This window comes from Sciurus vulgaris (assembly GCF_902686455.1).
Source record: "Sciurus vulgaris genome assembly, chromosome: 1".
Classification (NCBI taxonomy): domain Eukaryota; kingdom Metazoa; phylum Chordata; class Mammalia; order Rodentia; family Sciuridae; genus Sciurus; species Sciurus vulgaris.
The window spans coordinates 30,488,508-30,513,969 of NC_136461.1; the positions used below are offsets into that span (position 1 = coordinate 30,488,508).

The 25,462-nt window shown below is 53.5% G+C and overlaps 1 protein-coding gene across 4 annotated transcripts in view; it reads left to right on the plus strand.

Annotated features, from left to right (window-relative positions):
• KCNQ4 (potassium voltage-gated channel subfamily Q member 4) overlaps positions 1-25,462 on the plus strand; it is a 53,486-nt gene that overhangs the window by 12,783 nt on the left and 15,241 nt on the right. For 2 of the 4 annotated variants that reach the window (XM_079141663.1, XM_079141664.1), the window contains exons 2-9: positions 16,503-16,593; positions 17,194-17,320; positions 17,510-17,685; positions 18,313-18,438; positions 18,863-18,973; positions 19,153-19,248; positions 21,215-21,303; positions 22,968-23,129. In XM_079141663.1, coding sequence (XP_078997789.1) covers positions 16,503-16,593; positions 17,194-17,320; positions 17,510-17,685; positions 18,313-18,438; positions 18,863-18,973; positions 19,153-19,248; positions 21,215-21,303; positions 22,968-23,129 — 978 coding nt within the window. Of the gene's footprint in view, positions 1-16,502; positions 16,594-17,193; positions 17,321-17,509; positions 17,686-18,312; positions 18,439-18,862; positions 18,974-19,152; positions 19,249-21,214; positions 21,304-22,967; positions 23,130-23,501; positions 23,547-25,462 lie in introns of all 4 variants that reach the window. The other 2 variants (XM_079141666.1, XM_079141665.1) reach the window with 2 other exon arrangements.

A 25,462-nucleotide genomic window follows, 5' to 3' on the forward strand; every position in this document is an offset into this window, starting at 1 on the left:
CTCAACCTGGCCAGGAGCCCTGGGACTTTGCCTGTAGGGAAAGCTCTGCAGCTTATGCAAACCCAAGCTTGGGGGAGGCTTGTGTGCTGAGCTGGGGGTGCCTTGGAAGCATGGAGGGTAGGTGAGGCCCTGAGGTTGTCCTGAAAGAGGGTCTGTGGAGGTCTCTAGAAAAGTGCCCCGTGGGAGCACACAGGGATTTGGCTCAGATGATGGTGGGTTCCGTGGGGAGGGGGCAGGGCCTGGGTAGCTGACCAGTCCCAGTTCCTCTCTCCCTTTTCTTCTCAAGAGTATGCAAATCACTGGTCTCAACCAGCCCCCACTGTCTACTGATGGGGACTCTGAAGCTACAAACTGGGCAGGAACTCAATAAACTCAGGTCAGTGGTGGAGCCCAAACCAGAACCCTCAGTCCAAGAGTCTTAGTTATCCCCAACAATGATAAACAATGCCCACCTTTCTTGCAGAACCTCACCAAGGTTGGCCTGGTCTCAAGTCCCCTCTGGGTGGTCTTGGACAGATTTCTTAATCTCTCTGAGTCTTAATTCCTGGGTCCAAAATGTTCCCTTGTATTGGGAAGGAGGTCCTCTCCCACTTGGTAGTCCACAAAGCATTTTATTTTTATTTTTTGGAACACCATGGATTGAACCCAGGGGTACTCTACCACTGAGCTAGCCCTTTTTATTTTTCAGTTTGAGACAGGGTCTCACTAAGTTACGGAGGCTCACTTCAAACTTGCTATCCTCCTGCCTCAGCCTCCTGAGTTGCTGGAATTACAAGCATGCACCACTGTGCCTGGCTCCACAAAGTACTTTAAAGCATACCTGGCCCCTTGTGGAGTACAATTATTGTGTGTTCAGCACATCCCACTGAATTCTTCCAACAGCCCTGTAGAAGCTATTACACCATCATACACACTAAGGCCCTGAAAGTAGAAGTGACTTTCCTGAGGTCATTTAGCTGAGAAGTGACTGAGATGGGGCAGAAGCCCCAGGTGTTCAGGTGCCTGCCCGCATCCCTGATGGACACAGGGATCTGTGCTCCCCGTGTAAATCAGCTGGTAAGAAAAACGCATGAGGCAAGTGGGCCGGGGCTGTATGTGTGTGTGTGTGTGTGTGTGTGTGTGTGTGTATGCGTGGTGTGTAGTGGGCCGGGCTGGCCTCCTGGCTGGAACTCAGCTCACCCTGGGCCCATGATCAGCCTGGCTGCAGCTGCTGCCCTGTGGAAAACCAGGCCCTCCCTCTTGCCCTCCTGCACCAAACGTTCTTTCGCTGGGCCTGGCTGGCCAGGGACGGGGGCACTGCCTGTGGCATGAACACAGGGCAACTGCCAGCCCTTCCCACGATGGGCTCTGACTATCTAATGCCCCTCACATGACAGGCATGGGATGCACCAGGACTGGGGAGAGGGATTTGAACTCTCCTAATCCTGGGCTGCAGCCCTCCCTCTGTCTTGGCCAGGGCCGTGGGAGAGGTTTGTCCCTGCACTGTGCCCAGTGGCCCTAGCTCAGATCCCTGGCATACGCCCAGCTCTCTGCTTGGGGCCTTCTCTGCCCTTCTCATGCTCCCCACCCTCCCACTATTTGGGCAGAATTGGGACTCATGGGGGCAAATGCTGGGGCATCTGGGGCTAATGGAGGTGCCATCCTATGTAGCATTTGGGGCTGGAGGACCAGGGCATTGTCAGGGAGGCTTAGGGCCTATGTTAGGGCAAAAGATTGGTTGGGGTGCAGAGTTGAAGTGTTTGGGGCTAATCCTGGGCCACCCCTTCCTGCAGAAATTTGGCTACGAGTCAGGGAGGCAAATGTGTGGGCCATGCCCCCCCCTCGCTGGGCAGTAAACACTGTCGTCGCCTGGGAGATGGGCCCAAACATCCCGGCCCCCCACGGTTATTTATACCAGGACTCCCTCTCCTTCTCTGGCCTGGTCTGGCTCCTCGATCCATCCCCTGAGCTGGGAGACCTGAGCTGAGGGTCCATCTACCTGTCAAGAAGGGAGACCCCCAGTAGCAGGCCTGCTTATACCCCACCAGGCACTGGGTACCAGTCTCAATGGCCTGTCCCTTTGGAGGTCCTCGGTCTGGATCAGAAGCATGGTCGGTGGGTAGCTCTGAGAGGCCAAGGCCTAGGAGAGAAGCAGGAGCCCTGGGACTGTACCTTGGGTTTCCTCTAATGGACTACACAACTGTGGCCACTGCCAGTTTCTCTGTGTGTAGTGGGAAGGAGGGTCCAGGTTAGAGCTTCTCAATCCGATTTATTTATTTATTTATTTATTTATTTATTTATTTATTTACTTACTTACTTACTTACTTACTTACTTACTTACTTACTCAGTTATTGTACTGGGGATTGAGTCCAAGGGTGCTTAACACATCCTCACCTTCTTTATTTTTTATTTTGAAAGAGGGTCTCGCTAAGTTGCTAAGGCTGGCCTGGAACTTTTGATCCACCTGCCTCAACCTCCTGAGTCACTGGGATTACAGGCATGTGCCACCATGTCTGGCTTCAATCAGTAGATCTAGTCCTTGAAATGAAACCTGATGCCAAAGCACAGCACACAGATAAAACACACCAAAGCAGGGCTGATCTGGGAGAGGGTCCAGAATTCTGCCCACTCAGCCAATGTGGCCCTGCATACCAACCTGGAGTCTGCATGTGGCCCTCCTTGATCCAGAACACACTCCAGGTAACCCTGGATTCCCTGGTTAAATACTTATGACTACTTCCAGGGCCTGTGCAGGCCTCTTTCTTGGTTTACCTCCCACAGTGTCAGAGCTGCTGGTATGTGAGCCTGGAAGCTGCTGATTGGCAGTGAGTATAGATGGAATCTGAGTGAACAGGCTGGGACATCCAGAGGTGTGTACCCAAGGCCTAATGAGAGATGAGCCCTGCATGGGAAGAGAATGGGGGCATGCCATGGGCTAAGGATCAGAAGGTAGCAGGGGCTGACTGTCCCTTTCATGCCCAATTTCCAGCAGCCTGGGACTTCAAGGAGTCCAGGAATTTAAATTAAACTTGGCCTTCCAGACTGGTCTGAAGGTGCATGTTTCAGGAAGTTTATAACATATTTTATTTAACACCTTGTTAACTTGATTTAAACTTTTTAATATTTAGACTTATAGTATGTAGGTCTCCATTTGTTCTCTTTCCCTTCCCTGCTACTGTTAGGGGTAAGTTTGCATCAACTCTCCCTCTGCCTGCCCACCTCTGCAGCATCCCCAAGACAGCCTTCCCAGAACCCTCAGGCTTCGCAGGACAGGATGAAAGTCCAAGTCACTAAGGCTCAAGGTCCTGACAACCTGGGTCTTCAGTTTACTTGATAGATATCGTCTGAGTATCCACTTAGGCTGACCCAGGGAATGTGAAAGAATCAGACTGGCCCTGCCCTAGAGGATGGATCTCAATGAGGAGCTGAGATGAGGGCAGACAGAGGTAGAAACAGTTTCAGCACACAGATTGTCAGAGAAGAGAGTGACAAGGGGATCTCAAGAGCGCCCAAGAGGAAATCCTAACCTGGGGCTGGAGCCCTTCTTCCTAAAGCAGAACAGGGATTCTTGGGATAGAAGGGCACAGAAGTACGGGGCACAGGGAAGTAGTGTCACTGATTCTTAGGATGCATACAGCTTCCATGGCTGGGCTAAGGAGCTTGGGTTTAGATGGGAACAGAAGCCACTGTAGGGGGCTGTGGTTGTGGCTCAGTGGTGGAGCACTTGCTTAGAACGTGTTAGGCACAGGGTTCAATCCTCAGCACCACCTAAAAATAAATAAAATAAAGTTTTTTAAAAAAGTGCTTAAAAACAAAACAAAACACTGTAGGCTTGTCAGTGGAGGAGGGGCATTCAGACTGTAAGGCAAAATGAGCTGGGGATGAGAGCTGGTCTCCTGTGGGAGAGTTAACTGGCCACCTGGATGGAGAATGGGGCTGAGTCCTGATCTGGCCAGGAGTGGGAAGTGGGGCTTAGGAAAAAGAGGTGATTGCAACTGTACCTTCTGGGACTATGACTCCTATCTCCTCTGTCTTGTCTCCTGCCATTCCATTGCCCTGAGTCTCCAGGCTGGAGAAAAGGGCACATAAACCTAACTCCTTTCCTCAAAGTAGGTCCCTTCAAGCAGGAGATCAGTCAGGATGCCTCAGTTCTCCAGGCGGCTGGACAACTGGCTGACTGGATCCACTCTTGCATTCATTTATTCACTTAATCAATATTAAGCGAGAGCCTACATTACACCAAGCCCTGTTCTAGGTGTTGGGGAGAGTGTGAACAAGATAAAGTCCCCCCATTCATAGCTTGAATTATGGGGGCCAGAGGAGCAGAAACTGTCTGTCCCTAGTGTTCACCTTCTAGCTATCTATGTCTGAGCTGGGTCCCTGGGGGCCTGGGTACAGGAACTCTCCCCATTACCATTCATTTATTCCAGCAACCCTTGGTCAGCACCTGCTTCTCTGGACACTGAGCCACAGGGTGGGTCCCAACTTCCAGGACCTCATTCTCCCTACTCACTCCGGATAGACTTTGAACCCCTTACAAGGACCTTCCTGGCCTTGGTTTCTTTTCTTTTTATCTTTTCCTCCTTTCTTTCCCTTCCTTCCTTCCTTCCTTCCTTCCTTCCTTCCTTCCTTCCTTCCTTCCTTCCTTCCTTCCTTCCTTCCTTCCTTCCTTCCTTCCTTCCTTCCTTCCTTCCTTCCTTCCTTCCTTCCTTCCTTCCTTCCTTCCTTCCTTCCTTCCTTCCTTCCTTCCTTCCTTCCTTCCTTCCTTCCTTCCTTCCTTCCTTCCTTCCTTCCTTCCTTCCTTCCTTCCTTCCTTCCTTCCTTCCTTCCTTCCTTCCTTCCTTCCTTCCTTCCTTCCTTCCTTCCTTCCTTCCTTCCTTCCTTCCTTCCTTCCTTCCTTCCTTCCTTCCTTCCTTCCTTCCTTCCTTCCTTCCTTCCTTCCTTCCCTTTTTCTTTCTCTCTCTCTCTTTCTGTACTGGGATTGAGCCCAGGAGGCACTTAACCACTGACTATACGCCAACGTTTTTATTTTTTACTTTGAGACAGGGTCTCACTAAGTTGCTTAGGGGCTCGCTAAATAGCTGAAGCTGGTTTTGAACTTATGATCCTCCTGCCTCAGCCTCCCAAGCCTCTGGGATTACAGCCTGTGGACCTTGCTGGCCTTGGTTTATCTGTGAGGTGGGGCTTTGGGGTGGGGAGGGAAGAGGAGGGAGAGATGGCTAAGCTCCAGTACTGCCCATGAATGGGCAACTCTGGCTATATCGTGGGAGTTGGAGGGATAACAAGGACTCAGTATTATTTCATTATTAAGACATGATAATAATAGTCTCTACCTATAGTGTTCACTGTCAGCCTAAATATCTTCTCACATGCAGCTTATTATTATTTCTCATATGCCGCTCTGCTTGGTGGGTCTATGTGGGTGTATCTTCTCTCCCATTTTCTGGATGAGGAAACTGCGTCTCAGTACGGTAAAATGACCTAGGTGAGGTCACACGTGAAACTACCTGACACTGGGAGCCCTTGAGGACCGTGCTATAAGGTGCTGTCTGGCACCTGCCCCTCCTGGGCACTCAGCCTGGGAGTGAAAACCCAGCCCTGGCACCCCTCCCCTAACCCTCCCCCTTGGTCCCCTCGGTGGCTGGCACCGCCTCGAGCCTGGGCACTGGGTCCTGCGACCCTGGCCGGGACAGTTCCCGGAGCTGGATCAGGCCAGGACTCGACTCAGGAGTCTTGGTACCTCGGGGTCCTGGGGCGCTTGGTTCCTGCACCCAGCCCTGATGGGTGGGCAAGTCGCGGACGAGTGGGGTGTCGCGTCCTCTCTCTCTGCCCCAGGCTTCGGGGACGCGGCGGTACCTTCACACTTTCCGCTTGGCCCGCTGCTCGCCTTTCAGGCCGCCGAGTTTTCAATTGTTAATTTGGAAACCGAAAAAGAAGCCGGCCGGGCGGAGAGGTAACCCGAGCCTCAGCGCCGCCCCTCCCGCGCCTGGAGCCTGCTGTCGGCGAGGCCCCGCCCACCGCTGGCCCGCCCAGCCTGCCCCGCCCCTCCAGCATGCTCCGCCCATACTGAGATCCCGGATCGCGGAGCGGCGGCGCCTCTGCAGAGGGGGAAGGGACCCCGGCGTCAGAGGCGCGTAGAGGGCTGGCCGCGGGAGGAGTCCCTCAGGAGCCCTCCCTCCCGAGGAGCCCGCCTGGTTGTTGGCCTTCTGTGTCCTGAAGTGAACCCAAGCCTACATGAGCTCCATCCGGTTAGACCCCTGCCTCCAGAGCTCAGGACCCGGTACCACTGGCCCCATTAGGCAGACGAAGACACTGAGCCTCAGAGAGGGACAGTTCACTTGTTAAAAGTCCCACAGCCAAAGCAGAGCTCGGTTCAAGTCCCATTCTGGCAGTGATACATGCTGGGTTTGTCTTCCACAGTAGAGGAGCGGGCGTCAGGACCAGAAATGCAATTCGTTCCCTTTTCCTGATTCCCATCGATGCTGTGGTCAACGAGTTACTGGAATTTCTGCTTTGGTCTATCCTGACTTCTCCTTAATATCATTACTCACTTATGGGAGAGTTTTGGAAGAGAAGGAAATCCATCTAGACTTTTCATGCAAATGGAATGTAAAAGACACTCTTCCGGAGACTCCAGAACATTGAAGTCCCAGAGGACTGGCAGCTTCAGGAGCTGTCCAGGCCTCACTTTCCATTCAGGAAGCTGGAGTGACCAGTCCCAGATGGACCAGAGAAAAACAAGGCCTATGAGACCCTTACTCAATCCCTTCCTCATGAACAGAGACTGAGACAGTTTCTGGCTCTTCAGCTGACTGTTGGCAGAGTTAGGATAGTGAACCTGTGGACCTAGGTTCCTAGCTCTGCCTACGCCCTTGTGCTTCCCCCTCGGCTGCCAGCACTCCTGAAACCTCTCTCAGAGCCACCAAGCAGGTTCCTAACTCTTAAAAGACTCTGGATCTGCTGGAACTGCAGGCTGGGCAGACTTCCCTGCAGGAGGGGTGTCTGCAGATCTCCTTCCAACTTCCAGCTTAAGACACACCCAACCCCAACTGTTCTACCTTAGCTGTGTGGATCATACCCAGAGAAGCAAAGCACCTAGTCCAAGGTTGCACAGGAAGGCTTTCCCCTCTTGCAGGGCTTATTGGGATCAGTCTGGCTCTTCTGGGTTTGGGGATCCCACGGGAAGCATGCTCTCAGGGTAGCTGTAAGCTGCTGCCCCAGGTGTGGCCTGTGAGTTTGCATGTAGCTTTGCTTATAAGTAGCAAAGGCATTGAAATCTCCCTCCCTCTTCATACCCATATACCCCTACTCCCACTGGGTGGGGTCCTCCACAGCTGAGTCTGCAGATCTCCCAAGATAGTCTCCTACTTGGCATCTGAGTTCCCCAGGGGACCCTGCCTTCCCCAGAGCTCTTGTTCTACCCTGTCAGCTCTTGTTGGTACTCTCAGCTCTGGGAGTACTGAGAACCAAGTGGTGGGGACTAAGCTCTTTTCCCTGTTTTGGAATCTTCCCTTCCCTCCCTCCTCCCACCTCTATATAGGTTCTGCTGATTGAAGAAGACAAGGTTCCTTAGAGGTGACCCTGACCCCCATTAGGCTCAAGTAGCTGGGGAACTGAGCAATCCTTGAACCCAGTGCTGCCCTATTACGTACAGCAGGAAGGGCAGGGGCTGGACCCTTCCTGGTACCAGGATGAGGAAAATTTTAGAGTAGGAATGAGGGGCAAGTGACTGGGTCCTGCCACAGAAGGAGGAGAAATAAAACAACATTGCCTTAGGAACTGGGAAAGGTGGGGGCCAGGCTTAGCTCTGTTTCTGATCTCCCGTATCATCACAGATAAGCCGGACCCCTCTCTGGGACTCGGTTTCTTAACATATAAAGGAGAGGATTTATGGATTTCTAAGGGATCTTTCAGTGCCAAAATGTAGCCAGTATCTGATCACATCTTGCCACCTCCACTTCCCCTTGAACAAGTCACCGTCATCTCTTGCTAGGATTGCACCATTAGCTTCCCAATTCCAGGTAGGGCAAACACCAACCACCCACCCTGTCCCACCCCCATGGGTTCTCCCCGCTGCTGTCTGGGGGCGGGGGGTCTTCTGCAAATACAAGTGAGATCTTGAGGCTCCTCCCTCATACTTGTCTGTCTTTCCTGGAGTACAGGCCAGTCCTCAGCAGCCAGTGGATTTCTGCTTCCACCCCCACTGCCTCTCTGCCCTCCCCTCCTCCCACTCTCCTCCATGCTTACAAGGCTGGGAGACTGCTCCTTTCTGATGGTTCTGGAATATACCAGGCACCCTTCTGGCTCGGGTCTTTTGCACTGGCTTTTCTGTCTGCTCAGAGCCTCTTCTCCAGGTGCCCACATGGCTCACTCCCTCTTTCATCTTTCCTCAAATGCCACCTTCTCAAAGTTGCTCTTCCTGACCACACTCTAAAATAGTCTCCCCCACTTCCACACTGGTGTTCCTTGTCCCCTTTTCCCATTTAATTTTTCTCCACCATCATCTGACAGTTTGAACATTTACTGGTTTATTTTCCATCTGTCCTTCCCACTTCCCAGCCAGAAAATACAAACTCCCTGAAGGCAGGGCTTTGTATGTCTTTGTGCCTGGCCCATGGTGAGCACTAAGTGTATGGGTGCCGAAGGAATGAAGAAAGGAGTGAGCGAGGGCTCCACGGCTCTGTGGGAGCCCCATATTCCCTCCTGCTTGGGAAGGGTTGAGGTGCGTTGAAGTGCCAGCAGTGCTTTCTGAGAAGGAGTGGTACCAGTGAGAGGATGCACCCCCTCTCGGGAAATGTCTTCCCATCACCCACTTGGCTCAGGCATAGGGCATGCAGTGGGGAAAGGACAGGACCTTTGGTCTGTGGGAGGCAGCCACTCAAACAGCTATTCATATGCTGAGGTGTTCTCGGTAATGGAGGTGAGTATAGGGATGGGGAGTGGGGGATTAAGAGAGTATCAGGTGGGGCCTCCCCTTAACCCAGTCAGTTCAGGGGCAGAGGTAGTATGCAAAGGTGGGGAGGAAAAACAAAAACTTTGCTTGGTGGGGGACTAGAACTATGCTAGCGGGTATCAAGTTCCAGGATGGGCACCTGGGAGTGAAGAATAAGGTGGCCTGATGGGTAGGGCCAACCTTGCAACCATGCTAAGAACCTTGTGAACCTGAGCCCGCAAGTTGGTGGATTTCACACTTTTACCACTGAGCTACACCCCTATCCCTTTTGACTTATTATTTTGAGATAGGGCCTTGCTACATTGCTGAGGGTCTTTCTAAATTACTGAGGCTGGCCTCAAACTTGCAATCCTCCTCTCTCAGCCTCCCAAGTTGCTGGGATTACAGGTGTGTGCCATCATGTCTGGCTGGACTTCATGCTTTTTTAAATAGCAGCAAAGCTCTTTGTTCAAATGAAATCTTATGGCAAACCCAGCATGTAAAACTGGGCTACCCGAAATTCTGGCTGCTTATATTCCAGCCCTTAGTTCCTCTTCACTTTTGTGCCCTTCTGGTTGGGAGGACCCATAGCTCCTTGTTTGGGAAGTCAGTGCTCCCTGGCCAGCCCCACAAAGATGGATGGACTCTGCTTCTTCCTTGTTCCATCCTTGGCTTATGCTGACATGTTGCTTAGTTCACTCGCCTGGTGCAGTAGGCGATCTGGCTGGCATGGCAGAGGGAAGCAGGGAAAATAAGTCAGGGTTTGGAGATGGTTCAGGTGGGAGATGATGAGGCTATTAGTCATCATATTAGTCTGTTTTCTGTTACTATCACAAAATACCCAAGATGGCATTTTATAATAAAAAGAGGTTTATTTAGCCCACAGTTCTAGAGGCTCAAGGTCATGGTGCCAGCATTGACTTAGTCTGGTGAGGGCCTCATAGTGGATAATGTCACAATTGCAGGAGTGAGTATGAGAATGAGAGAGCATGTGGTGGTTCAGCAAGCCACAGCCTGGAGTCTGAGGAGAACCAGTTCATCCCTTGTGAGTGCGTGCCTCCAGTGACCTAACAGCCTCCCAGTGGGCTCCACCTCTTCAACATCCACCACTCTTAACATCGTCACGCTAGGGACCAAGCTTCCAACACATGAGCCACTGGGGGACAAACCACATTCCAACCATAGCTCTCACCAAATGTCTTGACCAGAGGACAACACCTTCCATATCCTGGAAGTTCTGAGGTCACTCACACTACCCCAAGAAAGACTGGCATGTGGGCTGGGGATGCGAATCAGTGGTAGAGCACTTGCCTAGCATGTACAAGGCCCTGGGTTCGGTTCCCAGCAACACACACACACACACACACACACACACACACACACACACACACACAGAAGACTGGCAGGTGCTAAGGAAAGAAGAATGTTGCAAAGGTTTCATGGCAGGAAGCACATCTGGGATTCATGGAATAGAGAATAGGAAATGAGGCTAGTGCAGTGTGGTTGCCATTGCTCCCTGCCCTCTGCCACCCTTCCTCTAGATTCCTATTTCCGTTCCTGAGAAAGCATCTCATTGGTTCAGTACCACCTACAGACGGAAACTTCCTGGGTCAGTCTCCAGCCGTAGATGAATCAGCAGCAGCCAGAGCAGGAGCATGGGGCCGTCCATGGACAGCACAAAGGGACTTGGCATAGACGGCTGAAGTGACGCTGAAATCAAGCCTGTGCCTGGGTGTGTCACCCACAGCCAGGGATGCCTGTTTCTAAGGGGGCCAGCTAGAGGGGGTCAGGCTTTTGTAACTTGTCAGGCTACAGGCAATGTGTTTTTTTCTAATTGGTCCTCCAAGAAGGAGCATTTTTTTCATAGTTTGCACTGTGTGCTGGCAGCTGCTGTCCCTCCAGGGACATCATCAGAGAAAAGTAGAACTAAACTGAGGACCAGCTCTCTCCCTCACACCCCACTGCTGGAGAGTCATCAGGCAGAGGGAACCTTAGCCATTGAGTTGTCCCCCACTTTCAAGTTGTGGATAGGGAAACTGAGGCTCTGTGAAGACCTCATCTCAGCCCTGAGCCCCATCTCAGGCCTCCGGAGAAGCAGCAGCGCAGCGGCAGCCCTGGTGTGGGGCCGAGGATCATGTGCTCTTGCTCCCTTAGCCATATTTAGAATCGCTGGATCAGGGGAAACTTCTCCTCCCAGCCCCTGAGGATTCTTGGAAAGAGCCTCGCTCTGAGGCCTGCTGACTGCCCCTCCCCTTGTCCTCCTACAGAAGAAAGTAAGTGCCTGCTCCCCGCAGAGAACTGGGGTGCCCTCCAGGCCACTCTGTACCCCACTGTCAGGAAGTGCCTGTCAAGTCCAGCTATGACCCTTCTTCAGTATCAGCTCTGGTTTGGGGTTCAAGAAGTCCCTTTCTGCAGGTAGGTGGCAGAGCCTTGGCTGATGGAGACTGACTGGTCCAAGTCCTCCAGCAGAGGGAAGACAGAGCCCTGCCTTTGGGACCCTGGTCTGGGGAGCAAGGAGGGAGTTACACACTCCCCGGGCCACAGGCAGAAACCAGGGAGCCGGCTGGTGGCTGGCAGGCCCCAGACACTGGCAAGGCTTGGTATAGGAGGAGGGAAAGGAGGAGGAGGCTCTGGAGGAAGGAAGGGGCAGGGCCTGCATGTGCATATACTTTGGCCTTGGGGGCTTGTATCCATCTAGTCCCAAACAGGCTGCTTCCTCACTGGATTATCCAGCCTTAACAACAGAAAAACCAATCAAAACACAAAAATGTTTGTGTTGAGCACCTGGAAGTTCCAGGTGTTAAGCTGGTCCTCCCTGTGGGGGATGATGGCCTTGTGTTCCCATGGGGGCCGTCTCCAGACCACGGCAGCTCCTTCTCTTCAGCTCTGCCACTCACTGTCCCCTAGGTGGACCTAGCCTCCTATTCACAGAGCGCCCCTGGTGTAAGCTCAGTCCCTCCCCTGCCCCAGCCCCTCTCCCACCCTCTCTGCTTCCTCACCCTGCCTGCTCAGAGGCAGCTGGAGGGGCCTTCCTGCTGAGCACCAGTCCTCTGCTGGGTCCCAGCCTCTCGACTTCCCTGTGGACTTCTCGTTGCTCGCTGCTCTCTCTCCTGCAGCTCTGGCTCCTGCTTTCCTGGCCCCTTCCACTCTGGGGCTCACATCTCAGGAGACTCCCTGCTTCCCATCCTCCTCAGCTCTGGCCTCTCCTTTTTGCCGTCAGATGTCTTTGAATAGTTCTATCTCACTCTCTCTCCCATCCTCTCCTCCTGGGGTCCTCCTCTCCCTCTGGCACTGTCCTGACCAAGGTACCCAGTGACCAACATGTCACCAAATCCAATGGACATTTTTCAGACCTTATCTCACCTCCTGGCAGCGTTTGACACTTGTCCACTCCCTTCTTGAAACACTTGCTTCACGTGGCCTCTCCCATGCTTCCCTTCCGGTTCCCCTCCCATTGCTCTGGTGCACCTTCCTGGTCTGGCTGAAGGGCTTCTTTTCCGTCTGTGCTGCTAGACTCCACTGGGTCCTTGTCTAAGTTCCCAGATGCTTGTTGGACTGTCTCAGCGGCTCTGTGACCTCTACCCTGATGTGCCCCACATCTGCACTGTCCCACAGCTGTCTCCCTGACGTGCCCTCGGTGGCACTCCTCCCTCCACAGCCCTCCATGGACCTCCTGGGACACTTTTATTCATCCAGTTCCCTCACCCACAACAGAGGAGTCTCTCTCCCTCATTGGATTTCCAATTAATCACCAACTCCTCCTTCCTACAACTTTCTCCAAGCCAACTCCTTCTCTCTACTCCCTGCCACCACCACCCTGCTCAAGGCCACCATCATCTCTCAGCTGCATTATTGTGGAGCCCTCTGCTTAGTTTTCCGGATCAGCCCCACGACTCTAGTCCACACTCCACACTGCCCCTGAGTGGTGGTCCTGAAACACACAGACTGTCATTCCCTCTCTTCAAATTCTTCAATGGCTCCCTGTTGCCTGTAGGATGATGTTCAGATGCCTGAGGCTGCCTCTCAAGGATTTGACCCTTTATGGCTTCTCCACTGCCCCCTTCACTTTACATCCCCACCACAAAGAACTCCTAGTCATCCTGGGCACAGACTCCCACATCTCCATTGCTTGCACATGTTACTTCCTCTGCCTGGGGCACCCCTGCCCCTTTCTAGCCACTTTGGCTGACCTGAAGTCCTCTTGGGGTTCTCTCAGTTCCCTTAGTTCTCTGTCATTGCCTTCTCCATCATGTCACGTCACCACTGTTATACTTGTTAATTTCTTGGGATGTGGATTATTCTTTTCTGATTTTACAAGGAACCTGACTGAGGGTAGATAATTAATGTTTCTGAGGGAATATGGGTTCAGAGATGTTAGGTGACAACCTCTTTCCTACTGTGGGATTCCTGTCATTCCCCTCACCCATCGGATCCCCATCTCTTCAGCCTTCCACCATCTGTTCTTCCAGGGATAATCCCAGAGAAGAGTGGAGCGTCTTGAGGAGAGCCATGGTTTGTAGTGTATGAAGATCACTCTGGCTGCTTTGAAGGGGTGGGTTATGTGAAATGGGAGTAGAGGCAGGAGCCAGGTGGTGGTTGCTTGGTCAGGAACATGTTCTAAAGGTGGAACCAACAGAATTTGGTAAACAGCAGGAATGCAGAGGGCAAAGGACAGGAAGAATAAAAAATAACTCAGTCTGCCTGAGCCCCTGTGTGCCATTACCAAAATGGAAGGTTTGTGGGTACATGGGGAGGTGGTTTTTGTTTTGTTTTGTTTGGACACGTTCGGTTTAAGAGACCACCAAACACATAAGCTCCTAGGAGGAACTACCATATCCTCGTACCTGCTAAGGGCAAAGGCCACTGCAGTAAGGGAGGGGACAGGATTCTTATATATATTCTTATTATATTTTCTTATATATATATATATTATATTATTCTTATATATATATATTCTTATTATATTTTTAAATTTTTCATTTAGATATTGATGCCTTTATTTATTTATATGTGGTGCTGAGAATTGAACCCAGGGCCTCACACTAGGCAAGCACTCTACCACTGAGCTACAACCCCAGCCCTGTTTTTATTTTAAAGCAAATGGATTTTAAAATGAATATTAGTTGTTATTACCGCAGAAACCCATGTTCTTAAAAAGTTCTGAAAAAAAATTAGGAAATAAGATAAGCAAAAAACAAAACAAAAGCTCTGATCCCTTAATTTTGCCACCAAAAATAAGCCCTGCTGACTTTTGCTACATATATTTAAGCATCTATATTTTAAGCATTGGGATCATATTGCCTTTGAAGTTTTGTAATTGGTTTTTTTCACTTAACCTATTGCTGACATTTGATAGATGTGTAACTATTGACATGACAGGAAAAATGTCAAGAAAAAGAATTTCAAAATAACCTCAGTAGGAAGTCACCCAGGCCTGTGCTACCTGAGGCCCCAGGGCAGCTGAAAAGAGGCAGAAGGATTTCTGCCGAGGGCCAGAGTGAAGGCCCATAAAGGTTTAGCGGCAACCCTTCCCAAAGGAGGGAGCTTCCTGTCCCAAACCCTGTGCCAGCTGCAGTCACCATCCAGGTACCAGCCCAGCCATGGCTATAGCTAATGACTAGATCTGAGGATCTGAGCGCGGGTGCTCCTGTGCCTCCCTGTGCCTGTGTCTCTGCTGATTCGGCTCTTGGCCGGAACTGGCCAAGGCTTCTTTCTCACTCATTCATCCAAAGCCCTTTATGGACATCTGCCACTTGCCTCCTTAACCCGGGCATCTGCTGGGATGCAGCCCCAGATCCTGCCCTCCAGGGAGATATAATGGGGCCATGGCAGAGCTGCGCCCTACACCTGTTTTTCCTCTCATCAGTGGATAGGGACTGGCTCTGTGAAGGTAGAGGACACACACAAGCAGGATGTGACTTCAAGCCCATGCCCTTGCCAGATGAAACCCAAACGCAAATAAAACCATGCAGAAAGTGACTTGGGCCGCATAGAAGGAGACAAGCACAGGGAGGAGGATGTTTTGAAGAGGGAACCACAGGGTGTGGGGATCCCAGGTCCATAGAGCAGGTTGTGTTTGTGATGGGGTAAAGGGTGCGTGGAGGCTCAGATGGTGAGCTGTTTTGCAGTGTCAGCAAGGTGCAGAAGTGGGGAGACTCTGGGGCCAGGTGGGGAGGGCTGGTGGGTGAGTCCACAAGGCAAGTATTTGCAGAGAAGCCCATCCCCTCTGGATTCTCTTCCAGGGTACGTGAATGTTCTGCCTATCCTTGTCCCAAAGAGGGCTGCCTGGAGTCTACCTTCCTTCCTCTGCTGCTCCTGTAGCCCCATCCTCTCATCCTGGCCTCCCTTACACGTGCACATGCTCTTCAAGGCACATGCTGATGGTTTTCCCTCTTCCCCTCCACTGGGAAGTTGGAAACCCTGGCTCTAAGCTCTGTTCTGGCTATACTGGGTGACCTAGGTGAATCTTTTCCATGTCTGGGCCTCAGTGTCTTCATGTGTGCAATTGAGGAAGTGTTGGATGAGTTAGGATCTAAAATTTCCTTCTTTCCCCCTTCTTCCTGGTACTTGGGATGGAACCCAGGGGTGGTGCTCTACTACTGAACCACATCCCCCACACCCCCCTTTTTTTTGGTACAGGGGATTGAACTCAGGGGCACTTAACCACTGAACCACATCCCCAGCCCTGTTTGTGTTTTCGAGACAGGGTCTCACTGAGTTGCTTAGCACCTTGCTTTTTGCTGGCTTTAAACTCGTGATCTTCCTATCTCAGCCTCCTGAGCTGCTGGGATTATAGGCATGCACCACCATACTGGGCTCCCAGCCCTCTTTTATTTTTTTTATTTTGAGACCGGGTCTCACTAAGTTGCCCATACTGGCCTCAAACTTGTGATTATCCTGCCTCAGCTTCCTGAGTTGCTGAGATGACAGGTGTGTGCCACCATGCCTAGCTAAAGTTCCTTCCATTTCTAAACATCTGGTTCTGGGCTGCTTGGTATCTTCCCACTGCCCACAGGGGAGTTCCAGTTCTGCACTGCCTGATTCCCCTCCATATTCCTCTTCTCTGCATCCTTCCTGATCTCCTTTCCTTCTGTAGCTGTCTCATTTAATTCCATAACAGCTGATAAGGACAGGGGCAGTTGTCTCCATTCTGCAGATGAGGCTGTGCTCCTGCTGCTTTGGTGTACCTGGGGAAGGTGGTCCCTCCCTCAGTGCCGACATTCCCTGAGCCCCTGGCTGACTTCTGAGACACTTCTCTCAGTACGATCTTAAAACCAAGCCAGGGGTGGAGACCACTGCTTGTGGGTTGCTGAGCGTGGTGTGTGTCCTCTACGTTCACAGAGCCTATGTGTTTCCACTGCCAGCCTGGACAACACTGCCACTCAGCTGAGTGACCATCTCTCAGAGACACAGCTACATTGGTGCAGTTCACAGAGTCATGGGGTGTCTATGAGTTCAGCAGCCCAGAGCTTGGGGACTGCTGCCTTTGGTGCCCAGCACAGAGCCCATCAGTGCTTCCCTCTTCCAGAGGCTTTTCAGCTATCCTGTCCCCTTAGCCATCTAATCCTTCCCTTCCTGCTGCAATTGCAGATTCTTGCTGGTCTTCAGCTGCCTGGTGCTGTCTGTGCTGTCCACTATTCAGGAGCACCAGGAACTTGCCAATGAGTGTCTCCTCATCTTGGTAAGTGCTGGGAGTCCCTGTCCAAGGGAAGCTGTGGGCTGAGGGCGGAGGTGGGGAGAGGCTTCTCAGACTCTAGGTTGGAGACCAGATTCCTGTGCTGAGTTCCCTCAGCTGGTGACTACCCCTCTCTGGATATCATCCTCCAATTTATAGCTGGTGTAGGGGACCTGCTTCTTCCATATGAGGCCTTATGATGGGCCCAATAGAGACAGGATGAGTAGGTTCCACCCCTTATCAGGACAAAAGCTGCTAACCCCACCTCTGCCTAAACAGGACACCAGACTAACACCCCTTGGAGGGAGACAGCTAATGGATAGCTGCCCCTTTATGTCATCCAGATGAGGATGGGATCCAGATAAGGATTCTGGGATGACTGGGAGGGGAAGGGAGATTGTGGAATAGAAAAATCCAGGCAGTTTATGGTGGCAGAAGGGGAGGACAGACTCTGGTGTTCAGTTTCCTCAGAGGAAGTAAGAACAGGGAGGGGTCTGAGGAGATGCTGGTGCTCCTAACTTGGGACTTGGGCGGGCCAGTCTCTGACATGGATTCTGGTCCTGGACCTGGAGAGTGGACACCAGAACCCAGGCCCTGATCCCACAGGAGTTCGTGATGATTGTGGTCTTTGGCCTGGAGTACATCATCCGTGTCTGGTCTGCCGGCTGCTGCTGCCGCTACCGAGGATGGCAGGGCCGCCTCCGCTTCGCCAGAAAACCCTTCTGTGTCATCGGTATAAGGCATTCCCCGCCTCACCTGACTCCTGACCCCATGCCCCAGGGTTGACCCCATCCCTAATCCCGGCCCTGGCTGCTGACACTGACTTGGCAGACCCACCCGACCTGCCACCTCCTCACGGCCCCAGGAGACCCTGGGTCCTGACGCGGGCCGACTGTTGACCTTGCCACCCCCCGCCCTGCAGACTTCATCGTGTTCGTGGCTTCAGTGGCCGTCATCGCCGCGGGCACCCAGGGTAACATCTTTGCCACGTCTGCGTTGCGCAGCATGCGCTTCCTGCAGATCCTGCGCATGGTGCGCATGGACCGCCGCGGCGGCACATGGAAGCTGCTGGGCTCGGTGGTCTACGCGCACAGCAAGGTGAGGCTGGAGGGGGCGCGGAAGCCGGAGGGCAAGTCTGAGTTAGAGCAGAGGGCCGGCCCTGAGCGGAGCCCGGGCTGGGTAAGGGCTGAAAGGAAGACTAGGGACGTGGAAGCCGGGCAGGGCGGGGCCGGAGCTGGAGGCGGGGCCTCGGGAGTGGGGCAAGTGGGGGCCGAGCTGGGCCTAGGAATCGGGGTCTGAAGCGGGGTTTGAGGGTGTCGCTTGGAAGCTTCTGAGTTTGGAGGGACAGCTTGCACCAACAATGGAGAGCTGGGATGGGGCCTGGGGAGAGAGGCAGGGAAGGGATTAGAATTTAGGACCCCAAACCTGAGAGTGGGGTTGGTAAGTGAAGCAAGGTGGGCCTGGGAGTGGAGGCCTGAGCCCGGAACTGGGCGGATCAAGGGGACCCTGCCCGGAACAGGGCAGTTCTGGGGCCCTGGTGGTTTCCAGAAGGTGAGGCAGGGTTTCTTTGAAGTGAAGAGCTGAGAAAGAAAACGGAGAAGAGCCACTGCTGGGATTGGTGAGGTGGGGTATTTTACCCCTTTCAGAACGCAGTACATAGGTCATAGGGAGCCCCAGGCGCCCCAGGTAGGCATAGCTCCTCACACCTCTTCATCTGCCTGGCAGGAGCTGATCACCGCCTGGTACATCGGATTCCTGGTGCTCATCTTTGCCTCCTTCCTCGTCTATCTGGCAGAAAAGGATGCCAACTCCGACTTCTCCTCCTATGCCGACTCGCTCTGGTGGGGGACGGTGCGTAAGGGTCTGTGCAGGACTGCCCTTCTCCCTGGGCCTTTCCCGGAAAACTTCCTGAGACCTGCCCTTTATGTCCCCGAACTCAGTGTTGACCGGGCCTGTTGCCTACCTTGTAGAACTAGAGCTGGGACCCCCTTTGACCACCCCCTATGCCACTGTGCCCCCAGCCTACTGTGGTGGATTGCCCTGCATTCACATGAGCCCCCAACTCGACCCCTTGTGGCCAGCACTGGAGAGGAACCCATGTATACCCCTACTGCCCCCTTGGCAAGTCCTTGTGGCCAACCCCTGTGGGAAGCACCTGGGGATGGGGGAGAGGAGAACTCTTCCCTTGTGTTCAGTCTTCCACCTGCCTGTGCCCCCAACAGTTCTCCTGGTGGCCTCTGTGATGGGTCTTGTGGGTAACCATTTGTATCCCCAGATTACACTGACAACCATCGGCTATGGTGACAAGACACCACATACGTGGTTGGGCAGGGTCTTGGCTGCTGGCTTCGCCTTACTGGGCATCTCTTTCTTTGCCCTGCCTGCTGTGAGTTCTGCTCTGCTGTGTTTTGGAGGGGGGAGGTCGAGGGCAAGACTTGCTCAGCCCCCATCCCAAATTTGTCTGGGCAACCTAGGGTATCTCAGATGGGCAGGGATGGGGATACCCTTGCAGCCTCCAGTTTTCTCCCCTTCCCATGTTCCCCCAATCCTGCCTTGTCCCCTTAGGGCATCCTCGGCTCCGGCTTTGCCCTGAAGGTCCAGGAACAGCACCGGCAGAAGCACTTTGAGAAGCGGAGGATGCCAGCAGCCAACCTCATCCAGGTACGTGACACCCAGGAGGCCCTGTGGCACATGCCCTATGACACACCCGCCTGACGTGTTGGTCCTGTGTGCCCATCCATGTGGCCCAGCCTCACAACTACAACTCCACTTTGAAGGGATGTGACTTTTCTAGGGTCACATGGCAAGGCACAGACAGAGCTGGGATGCTGGCAGATTCACAGACTTGCCCCTGCACCAAATGCTAGCGTTGCTGCACTGCCAACTCTGGCCCCAGCTCCATGCAGCCTGGGTAGGTGGGGTCTGCAAGGCTCCTGTGAAGACCCAGCTCTGCCGCCCTGCAGCTGTGCCGCTGTCAGCCTGCAGCACTCAGGGCGCGTTCTTTCACACGTTCCACGAGAAGCCACACAAATGAAGAGATGTTGGTCCAGGTCTAGGCTTTTGGGAACTCCAACATTTAGTGGCCAGGCAGGAAAGGAGCCAGCCAAGGAGACAGAAGGAGCAGCCAGAGGAGTGGGTGGGAAGCCAGGAGCATGTGGTCTTAGTTGCCCTCAGTGTGATGGGTGATCGGAGTCGCTGTGGGATGAAGCCAGGGCTTTATTTTCTATCACCATGTGACTAGGCGTTGGCTTCTCTCCAGTCCGGGGTGTGTGTGGGAGAACTCAGTGCAGGAAATGGTTTGGGGAGTACTGGCATAGCCCACCTCTGCCTGCCCCCCAGCACACCACCCTCTGACCCCAAACCCAAGTCTGACTCAGCCCCTTCTTATCTCTTTTACCCAGGTGAAACCCCCACTCCCATCCCTGCTATCTCCAGCCACCAGCCCAGCCTTTTCTTCTTAGTGTCCCTTGGGGCACAATGGCCACTGTCCCTTGGGAGCTGGCCTTCTGAGGGGCATTGTAGGGGCAGGCGGCTGGCACTGTTCGTGCCAAGAGACAGCTGGTATTATAGTGCCCATAATTAATGAGACAGCTCTGGCAGCTGCTATCCAGCCCATGCCAGGGGCCTAGGCAAGCAGGAAGTAAAAATATTTCTGTCTTAGGAAGGCGCCTCGCTGGTGAGGTCAACAGTGGCAACCCCTTAAGGACAAGAGGCACCCAAAGAAGGGGGGCATACAGGGTCCTGTTCTGCTTTGTCTTGCCTCATAGCTTCCATGTGTCTCTGCCTTGACTGATCATCCCACTCACAGTCTCCCCTTGGCTCTTCTCCATACTTCAAGGGAAAGAGACAGTCTTTTTTCTTGTCTGACCTTCTTTCATCCTACTATGAAGGAAGTCCTATAAGTCCATGGATACTGAGGGATTGGTGGATGATACTCTTTCCTTCCACCAACCCCTCAGCATTCCTCAGCAACCCCCTTCTCAGTTCCTAATTACTAATAATTATTATTAGTAGTAATAGTAATTTGCTCAGTCAGCATTCATTCCCCAGACATTTGCAAGACACCTACATGTGCCAGACATTGTACTTGGCACTGAGATCAGTCCCATTAATTGAACACACAATAAATAGATATTTATCAAATGTAAAGTAGGGAGTTCACAGGAGGGTTTAACAGGGGAACCTGGCATTAAGTGCCTACTATGTGCCAGCCACTGAGCTTCTTATTGGATAGACAAACACACTCACAGCGTGCTGTTAGGTTAGATAGTAACCGATTTGTTCTATGGGGGAAAAAACTGAGGTTCTGAAACTTCGCTTAGTGTGTCCACACTTGAAAGGGGCAGAGCTGAGACTGGAAATGCACATCTGTCTGATGACAAAACCCCAGGTCATACCCCTTTGCTCCAAGGTCCCTGACTCTGGTGTTGATCTGCTGGACCACCTTGGGCAAGTTGAACTCTCTAGGCCTTGATTTCTTAGCTGGCCTTGCTGGTGGCTATGGAGTTGGGACTGGCCTCTGGCTGCATGACCTGTGGCTGGCCAAGGACTAGGTTCCTTCAGGGGCAGAGGGCTGGTGGGCACCGAGAGACCTCACTGATGCCCCATTCCCGCCACGTATCCCCAGGCTGCATGGCGCCTGTACTCCACTGACACTAGCCGGGCCTACCTGACAGCCACCTGGTACTACTACGACAGTATCCTCCCATCCTTCAGGTAGGTCCTTCTGGGGGCGGGAGTGGGTGGGGGGCTGGCAGTAATACCTTGTGAACATGAGGGGCCGGGATTGGGCCCTGGAGGGTGGGGAGAGGGTGGCAGCTCCAGGGGAGCACTTTGGGCTGGCTCTGCAGGTTCCACCTTGCGAAGAGCCTGGAAGGTCCTCTCTTTGGCTCTGCTCCACCTGGTGAGAGGCACACAGGACACAGGGCCGTGACGCAGCTCCGCCCCGCAGGCTGAGCAGAGCTCTTGGCAGTCGTCACATTCACCCATAGTTGACGCCACTGAGGCCAGTGGCACAGCCAGCTCATTTCCTTTCAGTCTTGAGTGGGGGTCACTGGTGGCACTTACCAGCCTGCAGTATTGCAGCTGGTTGGAGAGAGCATGGAGTGGTCAGGAACACGAGGGCCTCCCCAGCCCCGTATGTGACTGTGTCCTGCTGTGCCTCAGTACCCAGAAGAGAGTCTGCCCACCGGGCCTGGCTGAGCCAAGGCTGCACGGGGGTGGCTCCACGCAGGGGGTTATTAATAGCATCGCCAAGGTGCATGTGGCCAGGTGCCTGGCCAGGCCCTGGGGCAGGAATGAAGACCGCAGACCTGGCACGGTCCCATGGGCAGGCCGGCATGGAGTGCGCGGCTGGGTCAGGCTGCTGCGCTCAGCGCTTCTGCGCACCTTTTTTGCCTCATTAGTTCTCCAAGAGCAGCTGTTGCGTGATCCCACTTGCCCTCACCTGGCCCATTCCCGCTCCTTCCCAGCCCCGTGGGCTTCCCAGGGGAGAGGCATGAGCAAGGGAACTCAGAGGGGCCATCAATCACACTTCCCACCCGCCTCTCCCCACCTGGCAGAGGCAAGCTCCCACCTCAGGGACAGGGATGGCAGCTAGACTGGATGAAGCCTCCTTTTCAGGAGCAGCCCTAGAGGCAGGGGAGTTGGGGCAGGGGCTGGATGGATAGAAGGTGGTGTGTGGGGGGGAGGCAAGTGGGATGGGGTGGTCTGAGTTCTCTGGTAAGAGGGACAGAGCCTGGTTTAGAGATTTTGGGTCTATCAAATCTTCTGCTCCCTGGGCCTCAGCTTTCTCAGCCCTATGGTGGGAAAACAGGGTGCAGTGGATGGGGGGTTTACTTCTTTGACTTTTGGCAATAGGAAGTGGCCTGGAGAGTCAGGGAGCAGCTCCAGGCCCAAATTCCATCTCCAAGAACCGAGCAGCAGGAGTGAGCCGCAGGGGAGGGTGGCTGGGCTAGCTGCCCTGTGAAATCTCCATCCTCAGCCTGTCTTCCCTCAAATCCAGAGTCAGATCGGGAGGGTAAAGATTTCAGGGCTGCCATTGGTCTTCCAGCAGGCACAGTGCCACTGTGCCTCAATGAGCAGAGAGTCAGCTGAATTTGAGCTCCTATTTGCCACCTTGTGCGGGCGCTCTTTGAGTTGTGCCCAGTCTGCACAACCAAACCTGGTGTCCCTAAGGATTTCCCAGGAACTGAGTGTAGAAAGGGAGGAAAAGAGCCAGTGTCTTCCATCTTCCATCCCTGCCTGGCCTGGCCTGGGTGTTTGTGAGCACCCCTAGAGGGCAGGACCCAGCAGGATCTGAGCCCAGGAGCTCCGAGCCCACTAGGTGAAGGGGGTGGTGCCAGGGCCCTGCTTGCGGCTGATGGTGCCCTCTCCTGCAGAGAGCTGGCCCTCTTGTTTGAGCACGTGCAACGGGCCCGCAATGGGGGCCTACGGCCCTTGGAGGTGCGGCGGGCGCCAGTACCTGATGGAGCGCCCTCCCGCTACCCGCCCGTTGCCACCTGCCACCGGCCGGGCAGCGCCTCCTTCTGCCCTGGGGAAAGGTAGGGGCCCCCTGGGGTCACCACCTCCTCTTGCTTCTCCTCCTCTTCTTCCATTCTCTGTCTTATCCTCTCTCAGACCTGCCTCCAGCCACTCAGTTAGCGTCTGGGCCTGTTGTAGGGCCTCCTGGGCCTCTTCATGAGACCTGGGTGGTTGTTGTCAGATGGCCAGACAGGTACAGATGGAGGGCCTCTCTGGAGAGGTCAGGCTGGACTTACCTTTTTGTTTCCTGGGACTCCAAGAGTCTGAGTGGGGGAGATGTCCGCACCATCCTTCCCTGTCACCTCCTCCATTCATGCCATTGTCCTCTTTCTTTCTCTGTTTCCACATTCCCCTCACTCTTCCATCCCTGCACCCCCATCCCTCCTGGGAAGCTGGAGAGAGGAGGAGGCCGCTGGCCACAGGTGCTTACGGCTCAGGTAATCGTGGGCACCATTCTGGGGTGTGAGGGCAGGGAACCCCCTCCCCAGCATGTTGCTCTAGGAGGGGCTTGACCCTGCAGTCGCCTCTCAGGAACCAGATGCCAGCTGGAAAGAGTGCTCTGTGACTAAGACTGCTGTAGGACCTACATAAATTCAGCCAGCAACTAATGCTCTTGTCTCATGTGACCCTTGTCCACAGCTTTGCTAATCCCAGCGGGCGCTCCTGGGATTCTCTTTTCTTCCTTACTGAGGTACTCTTTGCCATCTGCAGCTGTCTCTTTCCCCTTACCTGTTGCTCCTGGAGCTTTTGCATTTTGAAAGAAGAACCAAGAAAGAACAATGCTTGGCCTGCCCTGACATGGGTTCTTAAATGCAGGAACTCCAGACCTGTTTGGATAAGGGCAGCCTGTTCACTCACAGCATGGGGAACAGCGGCTGCTTCTGTAGAGGTTTAGCTTTGAGGTCAAGGGTTCAGTCCCCATCCTGCCTCCCCTGTCCTTTACCCATCTCTTTGTTTTGCCTCATCTTCACACATCATCACTGAACTAACTAGATAGGCATCTGGGCCTTGAGCTGCAGGTGTAATTCTGAGCCCCAGGCCCAGAACAAGGGATCAGGGAAGAGGTGCCGTGGAAGCTTGCCTCTGCCACCTGATCTGTGTGTCCTTGAGAAAGTCATCAAATCACTCTGTTCCTGGCAGAAAATCACTGATGTTTAGGCTGATTAGAGCTCTGTGTTGTCTGAGTCTCTAGGCTGAAAAGGCCTGGAGAATGGAGTGATACAGGCTATGTGGGGTGTAGCATCCCTTCCCTGTTCTTAGGGCACTTCTGGGCCAGGGACTGAACAGGAAGTGGGGAGAGAGAGAGAGAGAGAGAGAGAGAACCCCTCCAGGTCTGCAACTAGAGGGAGGGGACGGGAAGTATGACTGGCCAGGTCATGCTGGGAGCTCCCTGGAAGAAATGTCCATGATGTAGGACCACTTGGATTCTCCAGCACCATCTGAAGACACTTTCTTATTGTCCGCACCCCTAGTAAACCACGATTTACAGGCAGAAACTCAAAAGTTTTGGCATTCCCACAATGATGCCAAGAGCATGGGCTCTCTGCAACTTCTAGGTCACTCTGGTCTCACTTTGCCTGAATAGGAAGGCATGGAGAATGGAGGTAGCCTGGAGTCTGGAGCCTGGCACCTGTAGCACACCCCCATGGCTTCTCTGGGTCTCTGAGTTCACTGAGGCCCAGGAACAGGTTACTGCTAAGGGATTGGCTATCACTAACTCCCAGGCTGTCTGTCTGCCCTTGAGTGTCTGTGTGTCTGGAATTCATGGTGACGGTTGTGGAGTGTCCTTTCTTCCCAGGGACCCTAGAGAGCCAAGCTGTGTCTTCTAAGTCAGTCCCCAGGCTCAGGCCAAGTGGCCTTGTCCTTAAGCTTGGCTGTCTGGGTCCGATGGGGTAGGTACTACAGCCGGGACACCCCCAGATACATACCTACACATATACACACACCTGGTTGGCCACATCCCCAGTGATGCTTGGGGATGGACCCAAACTAAGCATGTTCCTCAGAAGTAAAGCTCCAAGAAGCAGGACTTCTTGGGGGATGGCCAGAGGATGGCATTCCCTTTCAGGATTTTGTGATGAGATGCTCAAAATGTGGTCTCCCGACTGCCTGCATCAGCATCTCGTGGGGGTGTTTGTCCAAAATGCAAATGCCTGTCCCTCTCTCCATGCCTGTGGAGTCAGATTGGAGAAGAGGCCCAGGGTTCTGCGTGTTCACAATACTCCCAGGAGGTCCTTATGCAGACTTGGAGAACTTCTGCATTTTGGGGATGGGGCTGGAGGATGACTTGGGCAGGGGTCCTTCTCTCCCACCAGCCACAGGAGACCGGCCCCATCCTGGCAGCTCCCCACAC